Source organism: Xenopus tropicalis, chromosome 8, assembly GCF_000004195.4.
Source record: "Xenopus tropicalis strain Nigerian chromosome 8, UCB_Xtro_10.0, whole genome shotgun sequence".
Lineage (NCBI taxonomy): Eukaryota > Metazoa > Chordata > Amphibia > Anura > Pipidae > Xenopus > Xenopus tropicalis.
The window spans coordinates 110,273,359-110,287,461 of NC_030684.2; the positions used below are offsets into that span (position 1 = coordinate 110,273,359).

General features: G+C 36.0%; 1 protein-coding gene across 12 annotated transcripts in view; it reads right to left on the reverse strand.

The window, feature by feature from the left end:
- The window catches only part of ryr3 (ryanodine receptor 3), a 244,769-nt gene that overhangs the window by 92,497 nt on the left and 138,169 nt on the right, over positions 1-14,103 (reverse strand). For 8 of the 12 annotated variants that reach the window (XM_031891307.1, XM_031891303.1, XM_031891306.1 and 5 more), the window contains 9 exons: positions 12,808-12,988; positions 11,908-12,013; positions 10,456-10,576; positions 10,051-10,220; positions 8,921-9,141; positions 8,219-8,309; positions 7,513-7,653; positions 2,916-3,097; positions 1,080-1,158 (listed from right to left, as the gene is read on the reverse strand). In XM_031891307.1, coding sequence (XP_031747167.1) covers positions 1,080-1,158; positions 2,916-3,097; positions 7,513-7,653; positions 8,219-8,309; positions 8,921-9,141; positions 10,051-10,220; positions 10,456-10,576; positions 11,908-12,013; positions 12,808-12,988 — 1,292 coding nt within the window. The remainder of the gene's footprint in view (positions 1-1,079; positions 1,159-2,915; positions 3,098-7,512; positions 7,654-8,218; positions 8,310-8,920; positions 9,142-10,050; positions 10,221-10,455; positions 10,577-11,907; positions 12,014-12,807; positions 12,989-14,103) is intronic. The other 4 variants (XM_031891310.1, XM_031891309.1, XM_031891308.1 and 1 more) reach the window with 1 other exon arrangement.

Here is a 14,103-nt window from a genome sequence, read left to right on the forward strand (position 1 = left end):
CTCTGCAGCTCCAACCCGGCCCAAGGAAAGCCTCCCATAGGACTCAATGGCACTCTGCAGCTCCAACCCGGCCCAAGGAAAGTCTCCCATAGGGCTCAATGGCACTCTGCAGCTCCAACCCGGCCCAAGGAAAGTCTCCCATAGGGCTCAATGGCACTCTGCAGCTCCAACCCGGCCCAAGGAAAGTCTCCCATAGGGCTCAATGGCACTCTGCAGCTCCAACCCGGCCCAAGGAAAGTCTCCCATAGGGCTCAATGGCACTCTGCAGATCCAACCTGGCCAAAAGATAGTCACGATACCAAAGCTTGAATGAATTCCGAAATGGTCGTAGTCTTTGTGAAAAATAACACAAACCACGAAAAAGTCAAGTAATTTTAACAATATTATTGTGGTCATTACGAAAAGTTCTATAAATTAGAAAAAATATGTTTTTTTCTGAAAAAAAAATAAATTGTGCTTTAATGAATGGGCACTGTTCTCCGTTCTTTGTCCTTCTTTTTGAAGCCTGTCTATAAAGAATTCTATAAATTACCTTACTTATGCTAAAACTACAGGAACTGAAGGCCACAATAACAACTAACTTTTTTTATTATTATTTATATATAACAGAAATTATATTTTATGAAATACATATTTGAGGTAGTTGCCATTGGAAACACAGTATGATAGTTGATAAATACATAATACCCCTATTGTAATTTTTATTGAACTATTAATATATATCAACTGTTAATAAAACATGTTTGAATTAGGATAAATCTTCATCCTTTAATAATGAATTTGTTAAGTACAATAATTTGTGTTCTTTTTTTGGTTATTATAATAAAGTAAAAATGTGAACTATACACGTGATGGCTGTGTCCTTTTTGCAAATTTGGAAATGGCCACACTATCACCAAGTCCTTCAGGAATTTTAAAATATGTATGTTCCATATATGTGGGGGCTGCTTAAATTCCACCCCTATGGCATCACCCTGGTTATTTTACAGTTTAGTAGGTATTATTTTTTAAATCCAACAAACTAATAAACAAAACATATAGTTAATGTTGAAAAAAATAGTAATAAACATAATGGTTACCTTGTCATAGGCCCACTTATCATGTGAATGTTCGGCATTCTTATTTACAATATATTCAAGTTTTTCGGGTAGTGTCAAGCTATAACGAAAAAGAATATGAAATATGAAAAAGAATAGTAAAAAAATAAAGGAAATAGTCGTCATTTAATACACTACTTTTTTGTTTAGTCTTATAAATAATGAGTTACCTAAATTATACAAAGTATGCATTTAAATGTTATCAATTCTTGTTTTGTAAAAGTCTTTACAGAAATAATGCTAAGAGCCTGAGTGATATCCTGGTGTTGCTGTTTTAGAACGTTATTAGGCCTAATTCTGATTGAGTTGACAGGAGAACACATCACTTAGCTGGCTGCCCACAGTGCTATCAAGAATGGATCATAGGCAGCTTGTTAGAGTTTACGGCATCCATATTGGTAAAGTGTAATTCTTTAAATTACTATTAAGAGAAATGTATAAAACAACATGAAAACACTTTCCTGCCTTGGTAAACATAGGAAATCATAGGATGGCATTTAAAAATGGGGTAGTGGATGATGAGAACACAAAAGATCAATGTGATTGTAGCTTGTTTAGATTCTTTTTTTGTCTGTATTGTAACGCATTTGCTTGTTAGATATTATAGTCTGCCCAGCAACAACACCTCCCCGTGGGTAGTGGGGGGGGGGGGGGAATGCGACGGGTCATGGCTGCTGGCAAGTGAGCTGGTACCTAGAAAACCCTACAGCTTGACACTGCCTTTCCCACCAGGAGCTGTATCCAGTTGTAGTTGCCTTTTCAGGGACAGCACATCTAGCAAACCTTCCCTCCCCTTCTAATGGTTCGTCAAGTGCTTAATTAAGTTGTATACAAATTCTGTGTTTTTCCTTACTAGTTGTAATGTTCATATTGTCACAGCCTTATTTGGTGGATTGCAGCATCAGACAGCACATGTTTGTAGTAGTTGGGAGGTAAGCAGTTGGTCAGCAGCCTACGGCTGGGGCTAGCTGCAGGGGGCTCCTGGGAGCCTCGAGATTATTTTGTGCATGGCAAACTATGTTCAAAAGTTGTTTTCTTAAAATATGTTAATAAAGCTGTGGCCACTAGTTATGCAACAGAAAACAGTTGTCAGGTTTTTATTGTATGTGTAGAGATTGGCCACAGTGGCACACCAGCTCATCTGGCCAACTGACCTAAATCTTTTCTCCAGATGCTTAACTAGCAATAATAGCTAATAATAATCTGAAGAATTAAACTTTTTCTTGCATTATACCTTTTACAAAATAAATAGAGGGTCATACAGTATCTGCAAAAAGCAACATCTGAACAAACCTTTAGTTACAATGGGTAGATGTATGTATTTTTACATGCCATATCACTGGACAATTTGGCTATACAAAAAGGCCTATATTAATCCAGCGCTGAATATATCTATAATATTAAGAGCTATTGAAAACAGTCACCACCACAATGATCTTTTGTGCTCTCATCATTCATTACCCCATTTTTTTTAAATGCCATCCTATGGTTAACAATGCTAATATATAAAATACACAAGAGATATGAATAAACTGTAGATTATATCCTTATACACAGTGATTAGCGATATCATTGGTTATAATTGGAGCTTATTGATTAGTTAATTTCTGTCACATGACTCAAGGGAATTGTGTATTGTAATAAAAACTGCACTCCCCATTGTAAAATATGAGGGTATTAGAAGTCATCTGGGAGTTCCAGGACCTGTATAAAAGCTTTTAAATGGCCATGGGACTCTAATAATATCCTCATATTTTATAAAAGGGGGTACATTATTCAATATATATATATACTATTATAAATGCTACCATAACTCACTTTGATGTATTGATTGGTTTTGGATCAAAATTTCCCTCAGCATCCACAGACATTTGTTTCTCTGGAGTTGCTTTAATTCTGGTATCAACATAATCTGGTGGCAAAGCACCAGCTATGGCACTGAGACATGGCATGGACATTCGGAAGAGCTCAGCATCATACTTCTGCAGGAGAGACAGGAACTGGTTGGAAAGTCCCACAGAAAAACATGCAAATCGTTAGTGGCAGCAACATCAAGCCAAGTCACAGCAGCAAATGGATCATTTTTAGTAAAAGATAACAAGCAAAGTCTATTCAAACTGGAAACTTAGCAAGTCATTCAAACACAGGCTTTTAGCATCAATACATTAAAATATTCTAGCACACAGGCAACTTTATTATTCTATGTGGTAATAATACACATAGAGTAGCCCTTTACTACAGACAGTACATTTTGTATCATGGAGACAAAAAATATATATATTCTATAGGAGGAAAGTATTTTTAAGACATAAAAGCACAGAAGAGGGTACTGAAACACAACAAAGAACTGATTATGAACAGTGGGAATGTTTAATGTGGGTAAATGATATATAGACTATTGCTATAAGCACAGGCACAGGGAACATGTGTGATAGCATGGTTTTGTCAGATACATTTACTTGAGGAGGTGGGAAGAAATGTATTACTTGGGGTGGCAGTGGATGTGATTTCTTTAGATTATGCTAAAGCTTTTGATACAGTATATACAGTTTTTACATGAATAAGAAACTGGTTACAAAGAGTAGTGATAAAACATTTTATATCTGGACCAATGTTATTAGCACCATATATCAGGGGGCTGTGCTTGGTCCTTTGCTTTATAATTTGTTTATTACAGACCTAGAGAGGTTAGCATCACAAGTACTGTCTCTGTTTTGCACTATTACAATGTGCTACATGCAGTGTGTTTTCACTTTGCTGATTGATCTGAATAAATTGGTAGACTGAGCAACAAACTTGCAAATAAGTTTATAAGCAATATATGAACGTTTATGCACCTGGGCAAAAATTACTTGAATGCTAGTTAAGCACTAAATCGACTACTAAATTGAGAAGAAGAGGTATTGTGGATGACAAGATCACAACTCTAGCTGGCAAGAGTGTAGAGACTGATAAAAGCAATGGAACAATTAAACTATGAGAAAAGACAATGAAGGTTAGGGATTTTTTGCTAGGAAAAAGGAGCTAGAGATTTGACATTATAGCTTTTAGAAATACATTAGACGGAGAGTAGGGAGATAAAAAACAAAGGCCATCCCCTTTAGATTTTGGATTTTTACCTACAGTAATGAAAATGCATCTTCACTGTTATAGTAGTGACTAAGGCTGTGAAATGCCTGCTTGAGTATGGTGCTGGCAGATACCCCTAATGTTTAAAAAAGAACTTGTATGTCTTTTTGGAAAGGCATAAACCCAGGTCTACAATGTCAGACCGGCCCACCAGGATACCAGGAAAACTCCTGGCAGGTCCAGATGTCAATGGGGCTTTATATGCCTATATAATGGATATTGCCCATTTCGGTATCAAAACAAAGACTAGAAGTGGAGGGAAGGATACAGGATAGAGAATAGACCAGGAGAATAAGGAAATTACTTAGAAGTTGAATAATAGTGTGGTAATTGTGCCTACGGTCTAGGGCTTTGTGGTGGGCCCCTGGCACCCCAGACTGACACTGAAGGGCTATAGTATTCTCGAGAGAAACAGTCAGTTTTGTGCATAAGTGTGAATGTTGATATATAGGTGTGTCTATATGTTTTTGTGGATGAGAGGTGCAAATTTTAATTTCCTTTCCTATTGTGGGTCAGTGCTGGGGGGATTGAACGGAAGGGTTAAACTTGATGGAGAATCATCTTTTTTTCAGCCCAAACTAAATATGCATATATCTGTCACATGGTACTGAGAGGTTAAGTGCAGGTACAAGTATTTAAGAAAATATTGTTAAGAAAATGATACAAAGAATGTGTGGAGCAGTTAGAACATATAGTATACAGCGAAGGAAATTGCTTGAAATTAAACATGAGGAGGGTTACAAAGGATTGGTACAAACACAAGAGGAGTTATATGTTGATCAAGACTAAATGCAATAACACACAAGGCAACTAATGTATACTGCAATTCATTAAAAACTGGCCAGAGGCCATATATCACACCATGCTTTTGTACAAACAAGCATAATGCAGTAACCAATTCTGACATTCAATGTACACTGATTTTTATTACTTATTAAGTACAACAAAGTATTTATAAAATACATAACATTTTACAGATAAGCAAAGATTTCCTGCAAGTTGGTTTTTTGATACCTTCCTTTGAATTGTGTCATAAGCCTGTCGCTGGATTTACAGTGTGCACAGTAGATTTTTTTTTTTTTTTAGAAAAAAAGAAATGGAAGACCAGCTAATATAATAACTTCTTTATCTCCAGTCAATGGGTTATGCCAAGAAACACCTCAAAGGCACAAAGAGATGAATCAAAGAAGTACAAATACATCACAATTTAATAGATTTATATTGAAAAGTTGCTTAAAATTATATTTTATTAGGAAAAAATAATATTTTGGGGGTTGACATGCCCTTTAAAGAAAGGCTAATGTGTAAAACATCTAAAGAATTATAGACGAGAAACAAACAAGGGCACACATAGTTTCAGAATGCTACATTAAAATGTTGACAACCTTTTGCAGGTCAAGATGAAGTTTAAAATCCTCCTTTATTCAAGATCTGGTTCTAAATATCTTAACCTGAATATCAGTGAGATATGTCTAAGGGTGAAGACACACAGAGCTACTAGTAGCAGCTACTTGTTGTGGCTACTAAAATAGACAATGCTAATCATTTACTGATAACTGTCTCTACATGTGTTTTATCTAAGGCAATTCTCAGTATTGTCTATGGCAGGGTATTTTCTGGAGTTTAGTAGCCATGAAAAAGTAACTGCTACTAGTAGCGCAGTGTGTCTTCAACCTAAGAGAGGAAAAATGCACTGAAGATATCTCTGATTGTGAATCCAGAAAACACTGAATGATGAACTAATTCAGTAAGGAAAATAACAGGTTCCCATGTGTAACTGGCAGCTCTAAATAGACTTTAAAAGAATTTACCAGCAGAGTATTATAATTATGTTTAATTAATTATCATTATTGCTAATAACTGTGATGCATTCTTATGCAGTACAGCAAACACAAAGGTATATAATTATGGAAAAATTGTGGTCTATTAAACATTTTGCTGCACAGAAAAGCTTCATAAGAGAATATGACTCACAACAGACTCAGTAGAAGAGCTATAAAAACATCTTACCATCTGCCAACTGTGCCAACTTTGCCAGGACAATAATGCATTGTTTAGAAAATGGGCCAGGGACAGGCAGCACTGGCAGGGCATATAGTTGGGAAATTAAAGGGGTAGTTCACCTTTAAATTACATTTTGGTATGACGTAGACATTGATATTCTAAGACAATTTGCAATTGGTCTTCATTTTTATTTATTTTTTGTGTTTTTCCAGTTATTTCGCTTTTTGTTCATTAGCTCTCCAGTTTAATATGTGAGCAACTACTTTGTTGCTATTATTTTGCGTAGCGCCAAGCAGTGGTTTAAATGAGACACTGGTATATCAATTAAGGAGGGGGCACAATAGGAAGATATGTAATAAAAAGTAACAATAAGAATGAAATTTTAGCCTCACAGGGCAATATTTGTTTTGGCAGCTGGGGTCAGTGACCCCATTTGAAAGCTGGAAAGAGGCAGAAGGCAAATAATTTAAAAGTAACAAAAAAAAATGAAGACCAAGTTGATAGGAACAGGATATTCTATTACATACTTAAAGTTAACTTAAGGTGAACTATACCTTTAAGATGGCTTGTGGTATAGACACTTTATAGGCATCACACAAACTGTTTTATATTTTCTTTTGGAAATATTGGCATATATGGGAGAGAACAGAAAGCTTAGCTGAAGCACAGTTAACAAAAGTATTGTAATTTCAAAATAAAATGTTGGAAGTGATGACATTTGCACACAGATTCAGTAAGAAATACTTGCTTTGCAAAACTAGAAACTGGAATTCAGAGAAATAATGCTACATTGTAGATGATAAAAAATGACACTTTCTGATCTCATGTTTGTAAATAACTCTTATTTTATGTAAAAAAAAAACCAAAAACAAAATGGAACCATTTGAAATGATACTGCCACCCCTAGATAAAATTAAAATAGCTGCTCTTGCTCATTCATTGCTGTGTGTTCCCTGCAGATCTTTCAAGCACTTAGTATGCAATTAATGGGTGATGTCTGTAATGAAGAAGAGCACTAACTGCTTGGCTCAGGGCCATCACATTAATTCATAAAATAAAGCAATGTATGTAAAGCAGACATATTTAATATAGAATGATTCTATCCTATTAAGTCTGTAAAATAATAAACATAAAAATGAGGTAACTGAAAAACATAAAGAAACTATGGTTTGAAAGAAGCCCTGTAAAAATATCAAGGTCATTAATAGAACGCCCAATAACCATGTAAAAATGTGACAAATTCGACATGCGCTAAATTTAATAGATCTGAGAGTGAAATTACCTTATTAGATAGAGAATCGAATATTCCCCAAAATAGCTTTTCTGTCAGATGCAATTCTTCCTCTGAGGCTAATCCATAACTTCCCCATCCAGAAGGGAGACAGTAATATTTCCAGCACTGCTCATAATGGTTTGTCAAAAGCTGTAAAATCAAGACATTTCTCTGTTGTACTTAACCTGCTAACAATAACATAGAAAGAGTGCCGCACACATAGGGACTTGATACAAAAGAAAAAGTGGTTTTATTGAAAAAATTCCAACGTTTCGAGCACAATCTGTGCTCTTCCTCAGGGACAAACCAGTGGTTTGTGTGCGGCACTCTTTCTAATATTATATATATATATATATATATATATATATATATATATATATATATATATATATATATATATATATATATATATATATATATATATATATATATATATATATATATATATATGTTGGGGTTTGGGAACCAGATATCCAGAAAGCTCTAAATTATAATTATAATTAAAAATATACACCATATTGAAGCTAATAATTCTAATTCTTGACAAAGATTTTTTTTTTCTCTGTGATAATAGGAGAGAACCACAGATTTGAACTGGGACACCCCCTGTGGCCCCCCCCCCCCCAAGGGTGGCACAGACATATTGCTTTTTTTCAGGGCTTCCTAAAGCAAACAATATTTTTTAGAAATCATAATTTGGCTTATTTTAAACTACCTTCAGCGGCATTTTGCAGTACTCATTGAGCAAGGGAACATCAAATACGAGCCGTCTCAGGAGCTGCTGGAGCATGGAAGGCCTCATATGACTGCAAAACAACAATAAAAGATTAAAAAGATTAGGCAGATAATATTGTCTGTGTTAAAAAGTATGTACACAACTAAACACCAGTCTATTAACAATTTAGAATTCTAAAGAAGGATCAGGCACAATCTACCAGTGGAATCTAGTCCAGCACAGAAATGTAAGCAATCCAGTCAAGAACGTAACACAAGAGTATTTACATTATAAAGAATAAGAATGCTGCGTATGCTATCAATTATTGCACATCAGCAACTGAGAAAATCTACCCACAGATATACAACTTCTTATAAAAACAGATTTAACTTTTAAATGTTTGATAAGGGCGTATTGTAGACTTTCCCTAGAAACCACAGATGCAACCCTGACATCTACTGCTACTTATTTAGGTGAATAAGAAGAACTGCACCAGCCATACAAAGGTGTGGGTGTTTAGGCCAGAACAGAGAATAATGCATTACAGTTATCCTCAATATGACCTTTAAAATGCATGGGATAGGAAAACCTTGTTCAAGGGAATGTTACATAATGTTCTAACAACAATGTGCCACATGTTCCAGAACATTTATGGGATCAATAATGAGGGTTTCATTGTAGATACAATTATAAAACTCTTACTGGCAAATCGACAGCAGACACTCTTCAATAGTGTCTCTCTGAGCCTTTGTTAAAGAACGTCCCTTTGACAACCTATAGATTGTATGTAGGGTGGAATCAATGAGTGCAGCATAATGTTCAGTCCCAGAGAAAAGAGGTGCACATCGAGTAAGCAAGGGCAGCACTGCTGAGCAGATGTAACGGTTTAAAGCAAGAGCCATTTCAGTCACGCTCAGGGAAGCCTAAGGAGAAATAAAATGTCAGTATGAGCAATAAGATCACAGTATCATTCAGAATAATTTACTTAACTTAGTAGAATGTGTATTTATTGCTGTGAGTGTGCTGCCGGTAAGCAATAAATAGTGTTCACATCTAGAAAGGAACTCGGGGTACTGACATCCCTCATGCAATGAGTATGGCATCTGACACCAAAATGACACCTTTTTCTGTAATTTACTGTAATTGGAGTAATTTTAAATCTAATAAAAAATGGAACTGTGCACATACAACATGAATGTTCTGCATGTTTGATGTATTCATTGATGCAAAGAATGTAGTCACCCAATAAGCAAAATATATGAAGGGCAATTTACGAAGACCCTGGACATAATGTTAGAGCACTAACAGGCACAAAACCGCACCCTTAGTAGTCATTCAAAAAGTACTTGTGCCCGGGGTCTGTGGTGTTCTACACCTCACATCAGATTAAAAATCAAGGTGGGCAGATCACAGTGCTGGCAGTCCACAGCAACACTGTTCCTCCTAGATGCCACAGGGCAGATGGCAAGCACAAGTCTTCCACCCAGCACTAACCAACACCCACTAACTTAGGAGTCTAAACAAAGTTAGGGGACATTATGTCTCCCACAGCCTAACCATCATCAACACAGCTCTGACAGAAGCAGGCAGCCCTGAGCTTCTCCTGCAAGCATTGATGGCAGAGCACCAAGTATAAAGTGCAAAAAACATGGTGGCCTAATTTTTGCACTTTACACCTTGCCCTACCATCTGTAAATGAAGCCCATTGAATGCTGGCTTCATATTCAGTATGACTCAGCATAACAACTTATCTTTGATTTACTGCATCAGAAAAGCTGCAGATACTGGCACCATGATTTACATTTACATTTAATTAATGACAGCATACTTACAGTATCAAGAGAAGCTGATGCTCTAAGGTCAGGTAAGAAGGCTACCTCCAGCAAATGCAGGAGGAAGCTTTGGTCCTTAATACCATAGACACGATCCAGAAACAGCACCATTGGGGCCTTGTGATCTGGGCAGAAGCTGGCTGCCATGTCAGGTTCAAAAACTGAGCCATCTGTGAATAAATTAATGTATTTCATACCTAGGATTTTACAAAATCAGATAATGAAGTGTATATGTAGCAGTGTTTGTTCATTATTTTAAGGTGAGTAATAAGAGCTAGAAACATTCACACTCCTGTATTTTTTAGAGAAGCACCATAACCACATTATATTAGGTGTATCAGCATATTTCAGCCAACAAAAACAACACCGACGATTGGCATGTGACCACTGTTTTGCAGATTTTACCTTTGTTAAATGCAGGAAGTTTTAAGGGAATACTAATGATTCCAACCAAATCCTCAGTGGGAACAAGTGAACGAAGGATAGACCGGATTCGAATAGCTTCACCTTTACCAGCCTCGATCAACTATAGGAACAATATAGAAAGCCAGATTTAATACAATTAATGTGGTTTTAGGACAAAGAAGGCTGCCAATGTAAAAGTATATGCAGTCCTTGTTACTTGAATATTTGTCTCTGTATGCTACAAAGTAATATATATATATATTTATTTATTTATTTTTTTCCCGCTAAAATTGACCATAGTCTATGCATGTGACAGGAACTGCTGAAAGCAACACTGGGGTGGGGAACCACATGGAGAAATATGTTGACTCTGTATAAACAATGTGAAGAATAAATTGGCTAAGTGTGTGGATTAATGTGTGGCTTAATTATGCACTGTAGGCACATTTAAAGGGGATGTTCACCTTTAGACAACAGTCTGAAATTTGAAGAGCCTGTCAGAAAAACCTTTTTGTCATTCCGCTTTATTATTTAAAATGTTTAGTTTTGAAGTACAGACAAGAATCAGCACTGTTAAAACTCTCCCTCATCTGCTCTCTCCTCAAAAAGAATCACTGACACCAAGTTGCTTTCTGCCCAAACAGGAAGTTGACACTGAATTGGTTACTGTGCTTGTTTCCCTGAACACCAGCTGTGCATGCGCAGAACCAGTTCAGAGTGAACTTTTTTTTATTTAGATGCCAAGTCTTGGTCTGGGAAATCCCCTACAGAGAGAGAGCAGAGAGCAGATTGGTGAAAGTTTCAGCAGCATTAATCCTGGTCTGTAGCTTAAAAACTAAACATTTTCAATAATAAAGATGATTTATGAAAATGTTTTTTTCTGACAAGGGCTGTTCAAATTCGGACTACTGTCAGAAGGTAAACATCCTCTTTAATAACATACAGAATCTTTGCACTAGCAAATTGATCCAAAACAGTTAGTACCTTTTGCATTCAATATTCAATGGTCCAATCAAATATAACTGATAACACATTTATAGATTAAGAAAGGCAAAGATGCACCATGTATGTATGTATGTATAACTTTATTTATAAAGTGCCACAAGGGTACGCAGCGCTGTACAGTCTTACAGAATACAAAATTACACACAGGGAGGACAAGTGATATAATAAATAAATACAATAAATAAATAAATATATATATATATATATATATATATATATATAAATGCACAGGGAATAAGTGCCATGTGGTATGAGACACAGTAGGTAGGAGGTCACTGCCCCATAGAGCTTACCATTATTAATAAATGAGGACTTGCAAATCATTTTTTATCAAGATCCTTAGTATCCTGCAGGAGTTCTGCAATATTATTTTCTACACTGAATTCACTGTATAGTAATGTGTATGCCCTAATTTATCCCGTGCCTGGCCTAATATTAATCACTTACATGGGTTTCTGGAGCACAACGTCCAAGAAGGTCAATAAGTGCAGAATAAAAGGACATTATAGCATTTCCCATGTGTACAATCTCTTCTTCTTCATCTTCCTCCACCCTAAAATAACAATAATTAATATAAACAAATATTCTTAAGGTTTCAAAAAGAAATTTAGTAAAACCATCTTGTTCCATAGTGTTTAGTGACAAAGCTTCATGTACAGCTTAGCATAACTGGACACGTGCCCATGTACTAGCATTGTATTGCTACTGCAATATGAATTCTGTGATTACAGATTTGAAAACAGAGTTTGGAAACAGTACAGAGTAGTTAAGGACACTTTTGCAGCATCTCACTTTTTATTGCCCTGTATTAGTTCAATGGCTGTCAATACATTATGTGCATGTACATAAAAATAATATATAAACCGTGAGCTAAAAGCTTAGTATCAGACCTGTTTTTTGCTGCTTGTTGGAGACAATCCTATTTGGGTATGCCTAAATAAATGAATAATTCACTTCTTGCTTTAACCCTTTTCTCTCTCTCATTCGTGTAAGCACATTGTATTCTACAACTTTTCTTTGCACTCTGATAGTGAGAGGAAAGAACACTCCCAGGATATCCCCATAGCTAATAGTCACTCCAAAGGCACATTTTCTTACATTTGTGACATTCAGGGGCAAAAAAGTTTGCTCCTTACTCTCCAGTTAGACAGTGCTGGGCTATAGCGCATTCTGGCAGCTGATAGAGGGATAGAGGAGTATACACTGCATACATACAAATTTTCAGAACAAAGATAATTTCTAGATCCCAGCCTCTGATATCTTGTTGGAAAATAACCAACTTCCAAAACAATCACAGTGGGCAAAATGTACAAACTTAAAGATCCATAGTGGGAAAAATACACTTACACTTCCCTCTGATACCCCTGAGAAGGAAGGTCCAGAGCCGGGTTCTCAGAGATGTTAATGGCTTCCTGCATAGCCGACAATAAACCATTTCCCCCTTCTCCTCTCAAGGATGGCCCAAAACATTCAGGACGTCGAATAAGTAGCTTTACCACCACACTGGCATTCTCTTCAACACTCTCACCTGGAAAACAAGTGACACAACACAATCCTTGGTTACCATTCTCTAGGGGGTTCAGTGTCTTTCTGTTTCAGATGTTACTCCCTTGTGACAGAGGCCTGTTACAAATAAATAGAAAGAAAATGCAGAAAAATGACAGCTCATAAATCTGTGCTGAGGAATAACTGAGGAAGTAAGAAAATGTGGAGTTTTGTTGGGCACTAAATTCATTGTCCTGCGTTATTGTTTTTCATTATGATGTTGTGTTTCTTAAACAAAAAACAACGCTTGCTGCAGTCCCAGAGGAAACTGATGACTTTAATCATCTCAAACATTCTATCCTACTCAACTAATTACTATAATAATGTGAGTTTCCTTTCTACTCATCAAAATACAACATACAATTTGGAAACTTGCTGTATTACCAAAGATTGCCTATAATAAAGTGCATGGCCTATCTCTGTGAATGTCACATATGCATACATTAACACTCGGCAGTGACTTGTTTGCCCTTTCTGTAGATCCATTTTTCCTGCTAGAATAATTAATTTCTGTAATTATTCAGTGAGGCTGGCCTTATGCAGGGCAGAAGATAATTTTCATTTATTTAGTCGCCATTCTGACAGTTGATTAAATAAAATAATATAAAATATTATATTGTAACACATAGTTCTCTTCTGTATAAAAGGTATAAAAGTAAGCTCTGAATTACAGGAAGCGATCTCCACAGAATCTATTTTAAGCAAAAAATTTTTTTTAATTATTTCCTTTTTCAATGTAATAATAAAACAGTGCTTTGTACTTGAAAACAGTGCTTTGTACTTGATCCTAACATATAATTAATTCTTGTTGGAGACAATCCTATTTGGGTTTATGTAATGTTTAAATAAATTAAATGGTTTTAGTACAGTACAGGATACAGCAACATAGGATATTTCCCTGTTGTCATTTAAGTATTTATATAATATCCATGTTCTTAACTATTCAGGTTCCGTTGAGACCAGTAACGCATTCATCAATACAATGTATGAAGCATTTTGTTTAGGGTCAACCCAAGAGCCCTTCCATGCAGATAGTGTGCCCACTGGAGAGTGTCTGCCACAAGCAATACGCACATATTAAATGGCATGGTAATCCAA